The sequence below is a fragment of the Eptatretus burgeri genome, chromosome 5, assembly GCF_056783735.1.
Source record: "Eptatretus burgeri isolate ZD-2024b chromosome 5, Ebu_testis_v1, whole genome shotgun sequence".
Classification (NCBI taxonomy): Eukaryota; Metazoa; Chordata; class Myxini; order Myxiniformes; family Myxinidae; genus Eptatretus; species Eptatretus burgeri.
In genome coordinates, this window is record NC_140965.1 from 122,708,619 (window position 1) to 122,726,786 (window position 18,168).

Sequence of the window (18,168 nt, forward strand, 5' to 3'; positions counted from 1 at the left end):
ATCCTTGAGCTTGCCAACATTTAGCCTTGGCTGGGATGGTACCATTCCCTTGGATTTCAGTTGCAACTTCAGAGTTGCTGCAATAAGCCTTTGGTCAGTATTGAGGAACTGAGCACTCCAGTAGACCCTGCAGTCCTGGATCATCCTCCAGCGACCATCAACAAGCTCATGGATGATCTCCTTTGCCACACCACCAGCATTGGAATCCCAAGTCCAGCGATGAGCCTGTGGGTGATGAAACCAAGAACCAGCCACCCTAAGTCCATGACTTCTTGCAATGTCAAGGAACTTGGTGCTATTCTGGTCCACAGTTCCAGACCCATGGGGACCAACACATGTCTCACAACCATCCCGATCAGTTCCAGTTGATGCATTGAAATCTCCCAAGACGAGAAGATTATCTCACCTGGGGCAATGATCAACCACAGACTCGAGCATGGCATGGAATACGTCCTTCAAAGGTGAGATCACTAGCCTCAGTCAGAGCATATACAAAGACCAGGGAAATGACACCCAATGAGGTCCTGTAAACAGGGTGGAATTGTTGCGGATCTTCCGACGGCGAGTTTGCTGATTTTCAGAACGTGACGCAACTGCTCTGGTCAGTTGCTCGACAATCTGGTTCAGCAATTCACCCGTTACCTTGGTCTTGCTTACTCTGACACTTGAACCAGTGTCACTCGTGAAGGTAGACATTCTGTTCTTCGTAGTGAGTGGAGCTTTCACCTTAGAAGCTGAAGAAGGTTATCTGTCATTATCTCCCGAGAAAACCATCATACTGAGGTCATTTTTGAATCTTTGCATTGCGCCGAATGAAGGATACAAGCATCGAAAATGCTTGAAAGGTGACATTGTGGGTTTCTTTAAACTTGAAGGCCTCCATCCTCCAATGATCCATGAGGTGGTAAGGTGGAAACTTCGTGATGATTGGTTTGAGGAACAGAGATATATCCAAAGCTGCAAGTCCGTGAAGGGAACCATCGTTTTTGGCGGCTCGATTTACTCAATGGTGTCGCTAAATTTCTGAAAAGTTTTCGGTCATGAGGAAAGGCTTGAGGCAAAAGGTTTCAGCTTGTTTAGCAATGATTGTGTGACTGCATCATCACTGCCGAATCTTTATTGAAGACAATTCCAGATCTTCTCTAAACTGATATCAGGGTTAGCAATGTAGACTGGGTTAAGACGCTCTACGAGTGCTTTGGATTCTGAACCATCGCCATATGTTGAACCATGATGTTAAGCTGTTCATCAAATGCCAATGGTACTCCTTGAATCATGTTCTTGAAGCCCATACACCATGTCCTGAATTTCTCAGGCTTATCGTCAAACACAGAAATTCTATTTGAAACTAAGTGTCGATGAGACAAATAGTTTACACAGTCCTGCATGACAGGCATCACTGTTGGCATGATTGATGTCTTCACTTCTCAACTAAGTAGTGAATGCCTAGACACTGGTAATGTTGCTGCATATGTGTTGTACGTCCTCACAGCATATGCGGGGACAGCATGGGTGGACATTGGATTTGATAAGAAATAATCTGATTAGTTGTCGGTTGTCATCCCACTGGATGGCAATATAAGGTCAGCATACACATTGGGATACTGAGCGGCAGTAACTGGAGCCGGGTTTGTGACCCACAAGCTCGTAACGGGACACGTTACCCATATTGGGGGTGGATGCACTGTAGCATGTAGCATTGGAGTAGGATGACGACACAAAGTTTGTATGTGTACGGCTTTAGTTGGGTGTCTGGTGAGTTGTGCACAATAGACCAGAAGCTGGCATTGTGTTATACTGAGCAGACAGAACTTGACTGTTGGACATGTTTGATGTTGAAGAGTTCTCCATGCATGCTGTTGTTGCAGCGTTGATGGCTGGTGAAAGGGAGTTTGTCGAAAATGATACTAGTTTGAGCGATATAGCTGGGTCAGCATGTACCCAGGTATCTGGTGGAATACTTTCAGCATCGTCTTCAGATAAAATGCATGGCAGCAAAGATGTGGCATCCCTGGAAAAGAGTATTCCCACCTTCTCAGCAGGTGTAGGTGATCTAACTACCAAAATTTTGTCAAATTTGTCCCAACGCAGAGTGTCAGTAATCACCTCCAAGCAGGTCCGAGCCACAGCAGGGTCTTCCTCCTGCTTCACCTGTTCGAAATATATCTGCTGCTGCGTAGCTTTCCATTGTTGCTCCATCTTTTGCTGTATCTGTTGCTCCTCAAAATCGCTCCTTTGCTGTGCAGCTCTACACAAACACCACAGCGCTTGACCCACCTCGCCACGGCCGCGGTGAAGCACTGCGACTGTGGTCGGCACTCTGGACGCTTACCACTGTCATTTAGGGATGTCGGAAAACAAAAGACATTACCAACCATGATGTATGCTTGAGGTCAGAACAGATTGGCACATAGCTCAGAGCGCAAATCTGTGCTGAGGTCCGTTCAACGTCATCTGAGTAGCCCTGGCACTCCGCTAAATAATGACTCTCATTTGGAGCGCAGCACATGTTTGTGGCTGGAGAGCACTCCCAGAAACCCGCACCCCGTGTTAATCTCGGAGCTCTATCACATGACAGGGTTCGGTGGTGGATGAGGTCATTTTTGGCTTCGGAGCTTCGTGGGGTGGGGCGACTTCTCAGAGAGGCGTCTGCGCACCAATGGGAGCACTCGGAAATGCCAACAGAGCATTTTTAGCTGATTCCTGGCTCCTCCTTTGCACAGCCTAAATAGAATAGTTGTGCAAGGATCATTCGAGTCAGAGTCTACCAGACAGAATCTGCCACACACTCCGCACGCAGTCTACAATTCGCAGTGTACGACCCAGTCTTGGTGGGTCCTCCAGCCAGTCAGCCTCCCTGCTATGGTCGTCCATGAGAGGTCGGAGGGTCTTCTCCCGGGTGTGAGGAGTGCCCAGACTTCGACAGTGGCATGAGGGGACAGGAGGGGAAAAGGAGGAAATGGAGGGGAAAGGAAAAGGAGGGGAAAGGAGTGGGCGGGACACCAGACCGATAAATGACTCAATAGACACACATTAACTCTCACACACCATTTTAAGCTGTCTTCTCACACATTTTGTCTCCCATTTTCTGTCTCATCTGCTGTACATGACCAAAAACTAAAAGAGCAACTGCAAATATGCACCTCTTCACTCTTCCTCTTCTGCATTTCATTGCACCTCATTTTGCACCTCCTCACTCATGCACCATAGACACACCGAGTTTTCTTCCCTCCTCCTCCACCCCAAAAGCGACTGGGTTGCGTTGTTCCATCAACCACACGAGGTACAAAGAGGTCGTTCACATCTCGAACTTTCTCTCATCTTCCTTTGCTCTGATTTCCTTGGGTGTGTGTCTGATGGCACCTGTAATGTTTGTACAGGATAAGGTTGTTTAAGTTTGAATCGGGTTCGCTCTGGACTGTCTTGTTTTGTGAATAATTACATTTCTCTTGCCACACCCCACAACCACTTGCTTTCCCCTGCTGTACACATTGCTTCTCAGAAATCCTTTTATTATTGTGCCAGATGACCTTTCCTTGCCCTCACTTTATAAATAAATTGCTTGTGTTATAAATGTCCCCAGCTCATTCTGTATTTAACTCCATTGGCCCAGCATGGTCTGCACGTAGTTAGGCAGGAAGTTCTACCCCATGAATTGGCTCTTATTAGCCAGTGCGTACTTGGCAGCTCTGCTGGCTGCATGTGATATGGTAAGTTAATGCAAGTACGCATCAAGGGCACGGAACTCTCTTGTTACAGTCAATCCACCAGAAACGGTATCATGCGAAGTAGTGTCACTGCCATTGTTGGCAGTTCCAATCGGCATTTGTGATTGCCTCGCAACCCGCTTGCGCGCGAAGTTATCTTTGCCCGGCGGCTTGAGAACCGGGCGTTTGAGAGGAACCTGAGTGCTTCCTCTCGCGGCAAGCCTCGAACCCTGGATCCGCAACAATATGCACGAGGCAAAACAAGAATACGCATGAAGCAAAACGTGAATATGTATGAGGCAAGACATGCATGGAACAGAAAATACATTTTACATTCAAACTTGGTTACATCACACCAATTCAAACACCATCCAATTGACCACATTCCCCAGTGGATGCAACCCGCTCCAACTGTTATCTGAACCCAACTACCCAATTTTGAATCTGCCAAGTCAGTTTCATGGGATACTTGCCCTTCACCTCCATAGCACATATCAAGTTACATGGGGCAGAGTGGAACACTCCCTCCTAAACAACAACTACAACAACAACCATTACATTCCCTGCAAGGCCATGGCTTCATCTTTTAAAAATGTAGGTGTAGCCCTCAACTTGGCAGTTGGGAGGTCCTGCACAAACAAGATGGTTGGGGCGGGGGGTGGAGGGGGGGCGATTCAAGATGTGGCACATGCAGTCAAAAACAAGTCACTCGACTTCATGACTTCTTTGCCCACCCCCGCCCCTCTTCAACTTCTTGCCCCCAGCAGCCAAACAGCTACATCACTGTACGTCCCACCAGGGAGGGTCTCCACAACACAGGCACTCCTGGCTTCAGGCATTCTTGGCCTCTCCCCAGGTCGCCAAAGGGTCTCCATATCCGTTGTTCACCCAAACCAGACCCTCCTCAGACTGGCCCCCAAATTTCCAGACAACAACAGCTGCTAGGGATGAGTCACATTGGAAGGGGCTTCAGTCCCCGCTCTCATCAACAGCCCGATCCGTACCTGTGGACACACACACTCCTTGCCCACCCACAAAACCCCAAATGTCACTCCCTCCCCCACTCTCCTTGAAATCTCCAAGACATGCAATACAAGGTACTAAGTACATACCCTGCCATGGCCTACATACATGCTACAATCACAAACACACAAACAAAACACAATCCATTATTCACACAAGACGCATCACATTTTAAGCCTTTCCACCCAATCCACATGTTTGGCTCCCATGGCCACTCCTGCCAGTCACCCATACCAATTTCCAACTCACCTGCATATCCCCAAAAGAAAAGCATGGCGAATCATGACAATGGGGAAAGGTAAAAGCATGGCGGTTGCTGAGAGAGACTCAAATGAGATTTGTTACCTGCATAGTCTGTGAACGTCAGCTGCGGCTGTATGGACATGTGGGCTCATTTTCCTGACGCTGATCCTGCTCACCAGATTCTCTCAGCAAGGGAGCCTCGTGAGTGGAGGAGGCCAATGGGCAGACCACGTTCCTCGTGGTTGCAGCAGATTGATCAGCATCTCAAGGAGATGGGGATGGGCCAGGCAACTGCCTCGGGGATGGCCAGACGGAGGTCCCTGGAGTACCGGCGGAAAGTGGACGCAATGACGCACTGCTCCGGCGCATACTCCCAAAAGTGACCTGACCTGATGTCTTGACGTCATACGTTTCACTGTTCCTGCTCCATGTTTAGCCGAGAAGACGAGCGCATCAAAGCTTTTTAAATCATGTCCGGTTGAATTTCTTACTGCTATGAGACTTTCAGGATAAAGGAACATTGAGGAAAATAAAATGGAGATCCATCTTTTGATTTTCTACATACTTTTTAAGGCTCAAACTTTGTTACTTTTCTCATTCACAGCAATGATAAAAGTAACAAAGTTACGTGCTCTGTTTTCAAAATAGATGACGCTAAGTCTTGCAAACGGTGACAATTATCAGTCAGTCCGAGGAAACCAGTCATTCAATGCAAATGGTAATCTTTGTGCGAAAAGGAGAGACCGAAATGATAAATAATGAAATTATCAATCAAATAAGGACATCAAATATAATAATTAATTTATGTCATTTCCAGTTTCTAAGGAAGCAAAGTGTGTGATTAAATGGTTCACAGGACCCTCTTTGTGACAAGACACCTCATCGTTCTGATGTCATCCCTGAAATCCTCACCAGAATCGACTCTGCTGAGCGGACAATGAGATGAAACAGAGGGCCAGATGGCCGAGTGTTACAAATGTCCATTGTGGAATAGTCAAGAGCGTGAGCACAATGTGTGCACCAATGCTTATGCATGGATATCCCTGAATTTAAACATGGCTACACATCGGGGTTTCTCTTTTGACATGTTTCGGTACATATTTTGCACTTCGCCGCTTCCTTTCATGGTTTCATCAGATTCCTTTTTAACACGCACAGTCTCCCTAGCAACCGATCATACATCATCCAGTAGTGGTTACTTTGGCTTTTACAGCCTCACATCAATCTGACCATTACGTTTTACCGGCATTCATCACCAATATACAAGCCTTCCCGGAATGAAGATGGAGGGAAAAATGAGGAGTAAACGAAGCGTGGACAATGGAAAAGTGAAATTATATTTGGATTTTTATTATTATACAAATTATTATTAGACTTATCCTTATGATATATAGTTCATGGACTGGGGTAGCTTGTTTGTCATGCTACTTCTCCTACAGCTGTGGGCAGATCACATCCAGATTTGCTACATCGGATCAGCATGACCCCAATTAGTGCATCAGGGTGTTATTATCTTTGCTGGTGGTCTTGGGAGGGTGAGGGAGTGGGGGGTGGGGGGGGGGGTAGGAAATAACATCCCATCCTTCAATGTCATAGCACAGCCTCCAGGTGAGAGAGGGTATTACAAGTCATCACCCTTTATAGTACAGTGCAGTATTCCTGTCCCCACGTTTACCAGTGCAGCGAGGTATTTTGAATTACACAGCGAGAGGTATTTTGGATAGGTGTTTTAAATTGCACAGCGAGATGTATTTTGGAGAGGTGTTTTGAATTGCACAATGGGAGGTATTTTGGAGAGGTGTTTTGAATTGCACAGCGAGAGGTATTTTGGAGAGGTGTTTTGAATTACACACTGAGGTATTTTGAATTACACAGCAAGAGGTATTTTGGAAAGGTGTTTTGAATTGCACAGCGAGAGGTATTTTAGAGAGGTGTTTTGAGTTACACAGTTCGAGGTATTTTGGAGAGGTGTTTTGAATTGCACAGCGAGAGGTATTTTGGAGAGGTGTTTTGAATTACACAGTTTGAGGTATTTTGGAGAGGTGTTTTGAATTACACAGCGAGAGGTATTTGGAGAGGTGTTTTGAATTGCACAACGAGAGGTATTTTGGAGAGGTGTTTTGAATTACACAATGAGAGGTATTTTGGAGAGGTGTTTTGAATTACACAGCAAGAGGTATTTTGGAGAGGTGTTTTAAATTACACAGCGAGATGTATTTTGGAGAGGTGTTTTGAATTACACAGCAAGAGGTATTTTGGAGAGGTGTTTTGAATTACACAGCGAGAGGTGTTTTGGAGAGGTGTTTTGAATTACACAGCAAGAGGTATTCTGGAGAGGTGTTTTGAATTACACAACTAGAGGTGTTTTGAATTACACAGCGAGAGATATTTTGGAGAGGTGTTTTGAATTACACACTGAGAGGTATTTTGGAGAGGTTTTTGAATTACACACTGAGAGGTATTTTGGAGAGGTTTTTGAATTACACACTGAGAGGTATTTTGGAGAGGTTTTTTAAATTACACAGCGAGAGGTGTTTTGAATTACACAGCGAGAGGTATTTTGGAGAGGTGCTTTGAATTACACAGTGAGAGGTATTTTGGAGCGCTTTTTGATTTACACAGTGAGAGGTATTTTGGAGAGGTGTCTTGAATTACACAGCGAGAGGTATTTTGGATAGGTGTTTTGAATTGCACAGCGAGAGGTATTTTGGAGAGGTGTTTTGAATTACACAGTTCAAGGTATTTTGGATAGGTGTTTTGAATTGCACATCGAGAGGTATTTTGGAGAGGTATTTTGAATTACACAGCGAGAGGTATTTTGGATAGGTGTTTTGAATTACACAGCGAGAGGTATTTTGGATAGGTGTTTTGAATTGCACAGCGAGAGGTATTTTGGAGAGGTGTTTTGAGTTACACAGTTTGAGGTATTTTGGAGAGGTGTTTTGAATTGCACAGCGAGAGGTATTTTGGAGAGGTGTTTTGAATTACACAACGAAAGGTATTTTCGAGAGGTTTTTGAATTACACACTGAGAGGTATTTTGGAGAGGTGTTTTGAATTACACAGTTCAAGGTATTTTGGATAGGTGTTTTGAATTGCACATCGAGAGGTATTTTGGAGAGGTGTTTTGAATTGCACATCGAGAGGTATTTTGGAGAGGTATTTTGAATTACACAGCGAGAGGTATTTTGGATAGGTGTTTTGAATTACACAGCGAGAGGTATTTTGGATAGGTGTTTTGAATTGCACAGCGAGAGGTATTTTGGAGAGGTGTTTTGAGTTACACAGTTTGAGGTATTTTGGAGAGGTATTTGAATTGCACAACGGGAGGTATTTTGGAGAGGTGTTTTGAATTGCACAACGAAAGGTATTTTCGAGAGGTTTTTGAATTACACACTGAGAGGTATTTTGGAGAGGTTTTTGAATTACACACTGAGAGGTATTTTGGAGAGGTTTTTGAATTACACACTGAGAGGTATTTTGGAGAGGTTTTTGAATTACACACTGAGAGGTATTTTGGAGAGGTTTTTTTTAATTACACAGCGAGAGGTGTTTTGAATTACACAGCGAGAGGTATTTTGGAGAGGTGCTTTGAATTACACAGTGAGAGGTATTTTGGAGCGCTTTTTGAATTACACAGTGAGAGGTATTTTGGAGAGGTGTCTTGAATTACACAGCGAGAGGTATTTTGGATAGGTGTTTTGAATTGCACAGCGAGAGGTATTTTGGAGAGGTGTTTTGAATTACACAGTTCGAGGTATTTTGGATAGGTGTTTTGAATTGCACATCGAGAGGTATTTTGGAGAGGTATTTTGAATTACACAGCGAGAGGTATTTTGGATAGGTGTTTTGAATTACACAGCGAGAGGTATTTTGGATAGGTGTTTTGAATTGCACAGCGAGAAGTATTTTGGAGAGGTGTTTTGAATTGCACAGCGAGAGGTATTTTGGAGAGGTGTTTTGAATTACACAGTTCGAGGTATTTTGGAGAGGTATTTGAATTGCACAACGGGAGGTATTTTGGAGAGGTGTTTTGAATTGCACAACGAGAGGTATTTTGGAGAGGAGTTTTGAATTACACAGCAAGAGGTATTTTGGAGAGGTGTTTTGAATTACACAGCGAGAGGTATTTTGGAGAGGTGTTTTGAATTACACAGCGAGAGGTGTTTTGGAGAGGTGCTTTGAATTACACAGTGAGAGGTATTTTGGAGAGGTGTTTTGAATTACACAGCGAGAGGTATTTTGGATAGGTGTTTTGAATTGCACAGCGAGAGGTATTGTGGATAGGTGTTTTGAATTGCACAGCGAGAGGTATTTTGGAGAGGTGTTTTGAGTTGCACAGTTCAAGGTATTTTGGAGAGGTGTTTTGAATTGCACAGCGAGAGGTATTTTGGAGAGGTGTTTTGAATTACACACTGAGAGGTATTTTGGAGAGGTGTTTTGAATTACACACTGAGAGGTGTTTTGAATTACACATTGAGAGGTATTTTGGAAAGGTGTTTTGAATTACACACTGAGAGGTATTTTGGAGAGGTTTTTGAATTACACAATGAGAGGTATTTTGGAGAGGTGTTTTGAATTACACAGTTTCAGGTATTTTGGAGAGGTGTTTTGAATTACACACTGAGAGGTATTTTGGAGAGGTTTTTGAATTACACAGTGAGAGGTATTTTGGAGAGGTGTTTTGAATTGCACACTGAGAGGTATTTTGGAGAGGTTTTTTGAATTACACACTGAGAGGTGTTTTGAATTACACATTGAGAGGTATTTTGGAGAGGTATTTTGAATTACACAGCGAGAGGTATTTTGGATAGGTGTTTTGAATTACACAGCGAGAGGTATTTTGGATAGGTGGTTTGAATTGCTCAGCGAGAGGTATTTTGGAGAGGTGTTTTGAGTTACACAGTTCGAGGTATTTTGGAGAGGTATTTGAATTGCACAACGGGAGGTATTTTGGAGAGGTGTTTTGAATTACACAGCAAGAGGTATTTTGGAGAGGTGTTTTGAATTACACAGCGAGAGGTGTTTTGGAGAGGTGTTTTGAATTACACAGCAAGAGGTATTCTGGAGAGGTGTTTTGAATTACACAACTAGAGGTGTTTTGAATTACACAGCGAGAGATATTTTGGAGAGGTGTTTTGAATTACACACTGAGAGGTATTTTGGAGAGGTTTTTGAATTACACACTGAGAGGTATTTTGGAGAGGTTTTTGAATTACACACTGAGAGGTATTTTGGAGAGGTTTTTTAAATTACACAGCGAGAGGTGTTTTGAATTACACAGCGAGAGGTATTTTGGAGAGGTGCTTTGAATTACACAGTGAGAGGTATTTTGGAGCGCTTTTTGAATTACACAGTGAGAGCTATTTTGGAGAGGTGTCTTGAATTACACAGCGAGAGGTATTTTGGATAGGTGTTTTGAATTGCACAGCGAGAGGTATTTTGGAGAGGTGTTTTGAATTACACAGTTCGAGGTATTTTGGATAGGTGCTTTGAATTGCACATCGAGAGGTATTTTGGAGAGGTATTTTGAATTACACAGCGAGAGGTATTTTGGATAGGTGTTTTGAATTACACAGCGAGAGGTATTTTGGATAGGTGTTTTGAATTGCACAGCGAGAGGTATTTTGGAGAGGTGTTTTGAGTTACACAGTTTGAGGTATTTTGGAGAGGTGTTTTGAATTGCACAGCGAGAGGTATTTTGGAGAGGTGTTTTGAATTACACAGTTCGAGGTATTTTGGAGAGGTATTTGAATTGCACAACGGGAGGTATTTTGGAGAGGTGTTTTGAATTGCACAACGAAAGGTATTTTGGAGAGGTGTTTTGAATTACACAGCAAGAGGTATTTTGGAGAGGTGTTTTGAATTACACAGCGAGAGGTATTTTGGAGAGGTGTTTTGAATTACACAGCGAGAGGTGTTTTGGAGAGGTGCTTTGAATTACACAGTGAGAGGTATTTTGGAGAGGTGTTTTGAATTACACAGCGAGAGGTATTTTGGATAGGTGTTTTGAATTGCACAGCGAGAGGTATTTTGGAGAGGTGTTTTGAGTTACACAGTTCAAGGTATTTTGGAGAGGTGTTTTGAATTGCACAGCGAGAGGTATTTTGGAGAGGTGTTTTGAATTACACACTGAGAGGTATTTTGGAGAGGTGTTTTGAATTACACACTGAGAGGTGTTTTGAATTGCACATCGAGAGGTATTTTGGCGAGGTATTTTGAATTACACAGCGAGAGGTATTTTGAATTACACAGCGAGAGGTATTTTGGCGAGGTATTTTGAATTACACAGCGAGAGGTATTTTGAATTACACAGCGAGAGGTATTTTGAATTACACAGCGAGAGGTATTTTGAATTACACACTGAGAGGTATTTTGGAGAGGTTTTTGAATTACACACTGAGAGGTATTTTGGAGAGGTTTTTTTAATTACACAGCGAGAGGTGTTTTGAATTACACAGCAAGAGGTATTTTGGAGAGGTGCTTTGAATTACACAGTGAGAGGTATTTTGGAGCGCTTTTTGAATTACACAGTGAGAGGTATTTTGGAGAGGTGTCTTGAATTACACAGCGAGAGGTATTTTGGATAGGTGTTTTGAATTGCACAGCGAGAGGTATTTTGGAGAGGTGTTTTGAATTACACAGTTCGAGGTATTTTGGATAGGTGTTTTGAATTGCACATCGAGAGGTATTTTGGAGAGGTATTTTGAATTACACAGCGAGAGGTATTTTGGATAGGTGTTTTGAATTACACAGCGAGAGGTATTTTGGATAGGTGTTTTGAATTGCACAGCGAGAAGTATTTTGGAGAGGTGTTTTGAATTGCACAGCGAGAGGTATTTTGGAGAGGTGTTTTGAATTACACAGTTCGAGGTATTTTGGAGAGGTATTTGAATTGCACAACGGGAGGTATTTTGGAGAGGTGTTTTGAATTGCACAACGAGAGGTATTTTGGAGAGGAGTTTTGAATTACACAGCAAGAGGTATTTTGGAGAGGTGTTTTGAATTACACAGCGAGAGGTATTTTGGAGAGGTGTTTTGAATTACACAGCGAGAGGTGTTTTGGAGAGGTGCTTTGAATTACACAGTGAGAGGTATTTTGGAGAGGTGTTTTGAATTACACAGCGAGAGGTATTTTGGATAGGTGTTTTGAATTGCACAGCGAGAGGTATTTTGGAGAGGTGTTTTGAATTACACGGTTCGAGGTATTTTGGATAGGTGTTTTGAATTGCACATCGAGAGGTATTTTGGAGAGGTATTTTGAATTACACAGCGAGAGGTATTTTGGATAGGTGTTTTGAAATGCACATCGAGAGGTATTTTGGAGAGGTATTTTGAATTACACAGCGAGAGGTATTTTGGATAGGTGTTTTGAATTACACAGCGAGAGGTATTGTGGATAGGTGTTTTGAATTGCACAGCGAGAGGTATTTTGGAGAGGTGTTTTGAGTTACACAGTTCAAGGTATTTTGGAGAGGTGTTTTGAATTGCACAGCGAGAGGTATTTTGGAGAGGTGTTTTGAATTACACACTGAGAGGTATTTTGGAGAGGTGTTTTGAATTACACACTGAGAGGTGTTTTGAATTACACATTGAGAGGTATTTTGGAAAGGTGTTTTGAATTACACACTGAGAGGTATTTTGGAGAGGTTTTTGAATTACACAATGAGAGGTATTTTGGAGAGGTGTTTTGAATTACACAGTTTCAGGTATTTTGGAGAGGTGTTTTGAATTACACACTGAGAGGTATTTTGGAGAGGTTTTTGAATTACACAGTGAGAGGTATTTTGGAGAGGTGTTTTGAATTGCACACTGAGAGGTATTTTGGAGAGGTTTTTTGAATTACACACTGAGAGGTGTTTTGAATTACACATTGAGAGGTATTTTGGAGAGGTATTTTGAATTACACAGCGAGAGGTATTTTGGATAGGTGTTTTGAATTACACAGCGAGAGGTATTTTGGATAGGTGGTTTGAATTGCTCAGCGAGAGGTATTTTGGAGAGGTGTTTTGAGTTACACAGTTCGAGGTATTTTGGAGAGGTATTTGAATTGCACAACGGGAGGTATTTTGGATAGGTGTTTTGAATTGCACAACGAGAGGTATTTTGGAGAGGTGTTTTGAATGACACAGCAAGAGGTATTTTGGAGAGGTGTTTTGACTTACACAGCGAGAGGTATTTTGGAGAGGTGTTTTGAATTATACAGCGAGAGGTGTATTGGAGAGGTGCTTTGAATTACACAGTGAGAGGTATTTTGGAGAGGTGTTTTGAATTACACAGCGAGAGGTATTTTGGAGAGGTGTTTTGAATTACACAGTGAGAGGTGTTTTGGAGAGGTGCTTTGAATTACACAGTGAGAGGTATTTTGGAGAGGTGTTTTGAATTGCACAGCGAGAGGTATTTTGGAGAGGTGTTTTGAATTACACGGTTCGAGGTATTTTGGATAGGTGTTTTGAATTGCACATCGAGAGGTATTTTGGAGAGGTATTTTGAATTACACAGCGAGAGGTATTTTGGATAGGTGTTTTGAATTGCACATCGAGAGGTATTTTGGAGAGGTATTTTGAATTACACAGCGAGAGGTATTTTGGATAGGTGTTTTGAATTACACAGCGAGAGGTATTGTGGATAGGTGTTTTGAATTGCACAGCGAGAGGTATTTTGGAGAGGTGTTTTGAGTTACACAGTTCAAGGTATTTTGGAGAGGTGTTTTGAATTACACAGTTCGAGGTATTTTGGAGAGGTATTTGAATTGCACAACGGGAGGTATTTTGGAGAGGTGTTTTGAATTGCACAACGAGAGGTATTTTGGAGAGGTGTTTTGAATTACACAGCAAGAGGTATTTTGGAGAGGTGTTTTGAATTACACAGCGAGAGGTATTTTGGAGAGGTGTTTTGAATTACACAGTGAGAGGTGTTTTGGAGAGGTGCTTTGAATTACACAGTGAGAGGTATTTTGGAGAGGTGTTTTGAATTACACAGCGAGAGATATTTTGGATAGGTGTTTTGAATTGCACATCGAGAGGTATTTGGGAGAGGTGTTTTGACTTGCACAACGAGAGGTATTTTGGAGAGGTGTTTTGAATTACACAGCAAGAGGTATTTTGGAGAGGTGTTTTGAATTACACACTGAGAGGTATTTTGAATTACACATAGAGGTATTTTGGAGAGGTTTTTGAATTACACAATGAGAGGTATTTTGGAGAGGTTTTTGAATTACACACTGAGAGGTGTTTTGGAGAGGTTTTTTAATTATACAGCGAGAGGTATTTTGGAGAGGTGTTTTGAATTACACACTGAGAGGTATTTTGATTTACACACAGAGGTATTTTGGAGAGGTTTTTGAATTACACAATGAGAGTTATTTTGGAGAGGTTTTTGAATTACACACTGAGAGGTGTTTTGGAGAGGTTTTTTAATTATACAGCGAGAGGTATTTTGGAGAGGTGTTTTGAATTACACACTGAGAGGTATTTTGGAGAGGTTTTTTAATTACACAGCAAGAGCTATTTTGGAGAGGTATTTTGAATTACACACTGAGAGGTGTTTTGGAGAAGTTTTTGAATTACACACTGAGAGGTGTTTTGAATTACACAGTGAGAGGCATTTTGGAGAGGTTTTTGAATTACACAGTGAGAGGTATTTTGGAGAGGTTTTTTAATTACACACTGAGAGGTATTTTGGAGAGGTTTTTTTAATTACACAGCGAGAGGTATTTTGGAGAGGTGTTTTGAATTACACACTGAGAGGCATTTTGGAGAGGTTTTTGAATTACACAGTGAGAGGTATTTTGGAGAGGTTTTTTAATTACACACTGAGAGGTATTTTGGAGAGGTTTTTTTAATTACACAGCGAGAGGTGTTTTGAATTACACACTGAGAGGAATTTTGGAGAGGTTTTTGAATTACACAGTGAGAGGTATTTTGGAGAGGTTTTTTAATTACACACTGAGAGGTATTTTGGAGAGGTTTTTTTAATTACACAGCGAGAGGTATTTTGGAGAGGTTTTTGAATTACACACTGAGAGGTGTTTCGAATTGCACGTTTGAATAAGGATAACAATATAACCATCCTGACCACTCCCGTTGGGAGCGGGTTATTTTAATAATAATAATTATTATTATTATTATCTTCAATCTACCTGCATTACAGAGTGTTCTCCAATGCAAGAAGATTGAATAATTATGTTTAATAAAATATCATTGTGTGAAGACTGTTTCAAATATCAAATCAATATAAAACCAACGTATTATGTGAAACAAAAAGGATCACAGAGGAGTGAGGGCATGAGCTAACCGCACTGACAAAGCAAGAACGCTCATGTCTCATCAGTCGTACAAACAAAGGGTACCAGACATGTCTGGGCAGCAAAGACGAGATAGAAGATATTTGTGATTGTCAAAGAAGTGCATGAGTTTTGTGTCAGAGACAAAAAAAAACAGTGAACAATGGTGAGCAATCACAATGATTTGTGCTGTCACAATCATGAAACAAAAGGAAAAAAAAGAACACGTGTGTGAAGTGTAAAGATTTATTTGAAGCTCCGCATGACGTGCAAGCAAGTGGGTACTCACCTGGGACTGTGCATTCATGTTCCCCTCGTACCGCACGAGCACCTTCACTATCTCGGTCTGGCCAGCGAGTGCTGCAATGTGCAATGCTGTGTTTCCTTTCTGAATGGGGAATAAAAATGGAAGATGCAATTACGGTAAAAGCATCAATTATCGACAGATTGTGAGGAGCAATGCAAATTCATGCAAAGGGATTGCATGGCCTTTTGATGTGAACAAAGAACAATGGCCAACATTGTGAAAGCTTAGTTCATGTGATTGTACACAAACATGGAAAACAAGATTAACGGTATTGGTGGCTAAGGAAACGAGAAATTTATTGAGAAATAACCAGGTGATATTGAAAATGTAAAAAGTACACATTTCAGGTGGACTGCAACAGTCATCTCGTCACAAAAGAGACATTAAATTAACCAATAAAGGCAGGGCAGGTCCAACGGAGTAAAATGTAACATTTATATGCAATCTTTCATCAATGAAGTGAAGAAACTAAACACTTTATATTGTTGTGGTTGACGAAATTCGCAAACCACCATTCAGGTCCCTTAGGTGAGATATCTCTGTAAGTATATGTGTAGTTAGGCCCAAACCCGTTGTTTCGAGGGAATAAATGTCATTCATTCGGGCTGTGACCCTTCTAGATAGCCGTTTTTCTTTTACTATCTTTATTTTGGACCAGCCGCCATTACTACCATTACTACCACCACCAACCACGTCTCAACAGCCATCACACAGCAACCACCAACTGCAACGCCGCTTCACAACCACAGCCACGACCCTTGCCGTCACATCTCGCTCTCGCAACCATCGCATCACCGCCATTCCCGCGCCGCTTGTGGACACCGATCCTGGACTCGTGCAGGGCGCGCGCCGAGCAGCGGGTGCAAAGGCGCCGGCCTTTCCGAGAAATCTGATCAAGAACGATTCACGCCCACTTCTGTTCCGTCCTATCGGCGAGCGTGGGGCGATTTGGCCCCGCCTCCAGGTGCGTCGGAGTGTGGTCGCTATATGCAGATTCGCGGATCAAAAAGCATTCACGCACACTTTTCCTCTGTCCAATGGGGAGCCAGCCAGAGGTAAAGGGTCGAAGGTGAAGGAGCGAAGCCACGGGGGCTATAAAGGGCCGCGTTCGCTCGCCAAAAAGGCAGTTGAGTTGGAAAGAGTCAGTCAAGGAGAGTGGAGAAGAGAAGAGTCGGAGAAAGCAGTTGGACGGAGCTGTGGAGAGTGGGAGAGTTGGAGAGGTGGCGGCGGCGAAGGCAGTCGAGAGGGCGCTCGTGTCAGAGTCGGGGAGCTGCGGAGAGGGGAGGCCGATAACGCGACCGAGGTCGCGGTGGAGACGCTCGTCGCGGGACCCAAGCCAGCGAGATATCCTCAATCCCCCCGAGCATCAACAACCCCCTCCTGTTTCCCCCCCGCGCTGAGATAGTGTGAGAAGGGGGCCCCGTTCCCACCCCATTCCAGACACTGTCCGCGAGGCCCGCGGAGTCGGGGCGCCACCGCCATCTTGCGGCTCATCACCAGACGGGTAGGCTCGACGCGGTCTCGGCCCCAGGCCCGTCTGCCCCCTCATAGTGGAGGGTGGTCCCTTTTTCTTTTGCTTTGAGTATATGTGTTGTCGGCGCCGTCTGTGAAGTAAAACTGTATAAGTGTTGCCGTGTGCTCGGTAGTCGGTAGTAGATCTGCAGTGTGTGTTTCTCTTTTATATTTGCTTTTTGTGCATTATTGTGTGTTTCTTCCACTTTTACATTTGCTTTTGGTGTATAATTGTAGATGTGTGCTATCCGTGTGCCATCGCGAAATAAATGTGCTTTATGTTGAACTGTTTTTCCCGTTTCGCTTCGTCTTTTCTTTCATTAAATCTCCATCTTACTTCACGTAAAGGGTTGGTAGTGGGCTAAATACGCCCGAGAATTAATCGGAACCGTCGGGGCCGACGATAACACCGCTCGGTTATCCCGATAGTACGGAACGGGTCGCTTGAAGTGGCCCGTGTCCGCAGTCGACCTGCGGCGAGGTGCAATCGCCCGGTCTACCCTCCGTGTGGGTACTTAGGTAGGTCGAATTTGGCGAGCAACCCTATCCCACGCGGGGGGCCGATTGGCACGATCGTGGTGAGGCCGAAAGGCCCACCCGTGACTAGTTCCCGGCGTTAGTCCGAGAGGGTCACGACGGGATTGTCCGTCCGGTGGGCGACGTGCCGCGATTCGAGTTACGTGGCCGTTCGCACGCCGGCGGGCGCGAATCCGCAACACTGGTGTCAGGTCGTGAGATACAAACTCATCGCCCTCCTCGCGGCACTGGTATCGGAGAACGGGAAAACGGGCTCTCCTGTCTCCAGCTAAATTCACGGGAATCGGTCCAGGGGTGAGAGAAGCGACCCCGATTCCCTCCAAATTACGAGCGATTTAAATTAACCCTTTACGAGAAATAAGATGGCGTCTCAAGGCGAGCGGGAGCCGGGGGTATTAGAAATGGATGTAGAATGTGTAGAATCCATGGTCCAGGATGAAAACCCCGAGCAGGAAATGTTGGTTGTGCAGGAACACGAACTCGTCCAACTGAACCCAGAGCCCGAAATAGGTGCGGCGGCGGCCCCGGTGTATGACACCTCCCCACCCCCCCCCC

General features: G+C 43.7%; 1 protein-coding gene across 1 annotated transcript in view; it reads right to left on the reverse strand.

Moving 5' to 3' along the window:
* LOC147027264 (ankyrin-3-like) overlaps positions 1-18,168 on the reverse strand; it is a 493,469-nt gene that overhangs the window by 416,617 nt on the left and 58,684 nt on the right. The window contains exon 4 of the mRNA XM_085883609.1: positions 15,547-15,645. Within this exon, the coding sequence (XP_085739735.1) occupies positions 15,547-15,645 (99 nt within the window). The remainder of the gene's footprint in view (positions 1-15,546; positions 15,646-18,168) is intronic.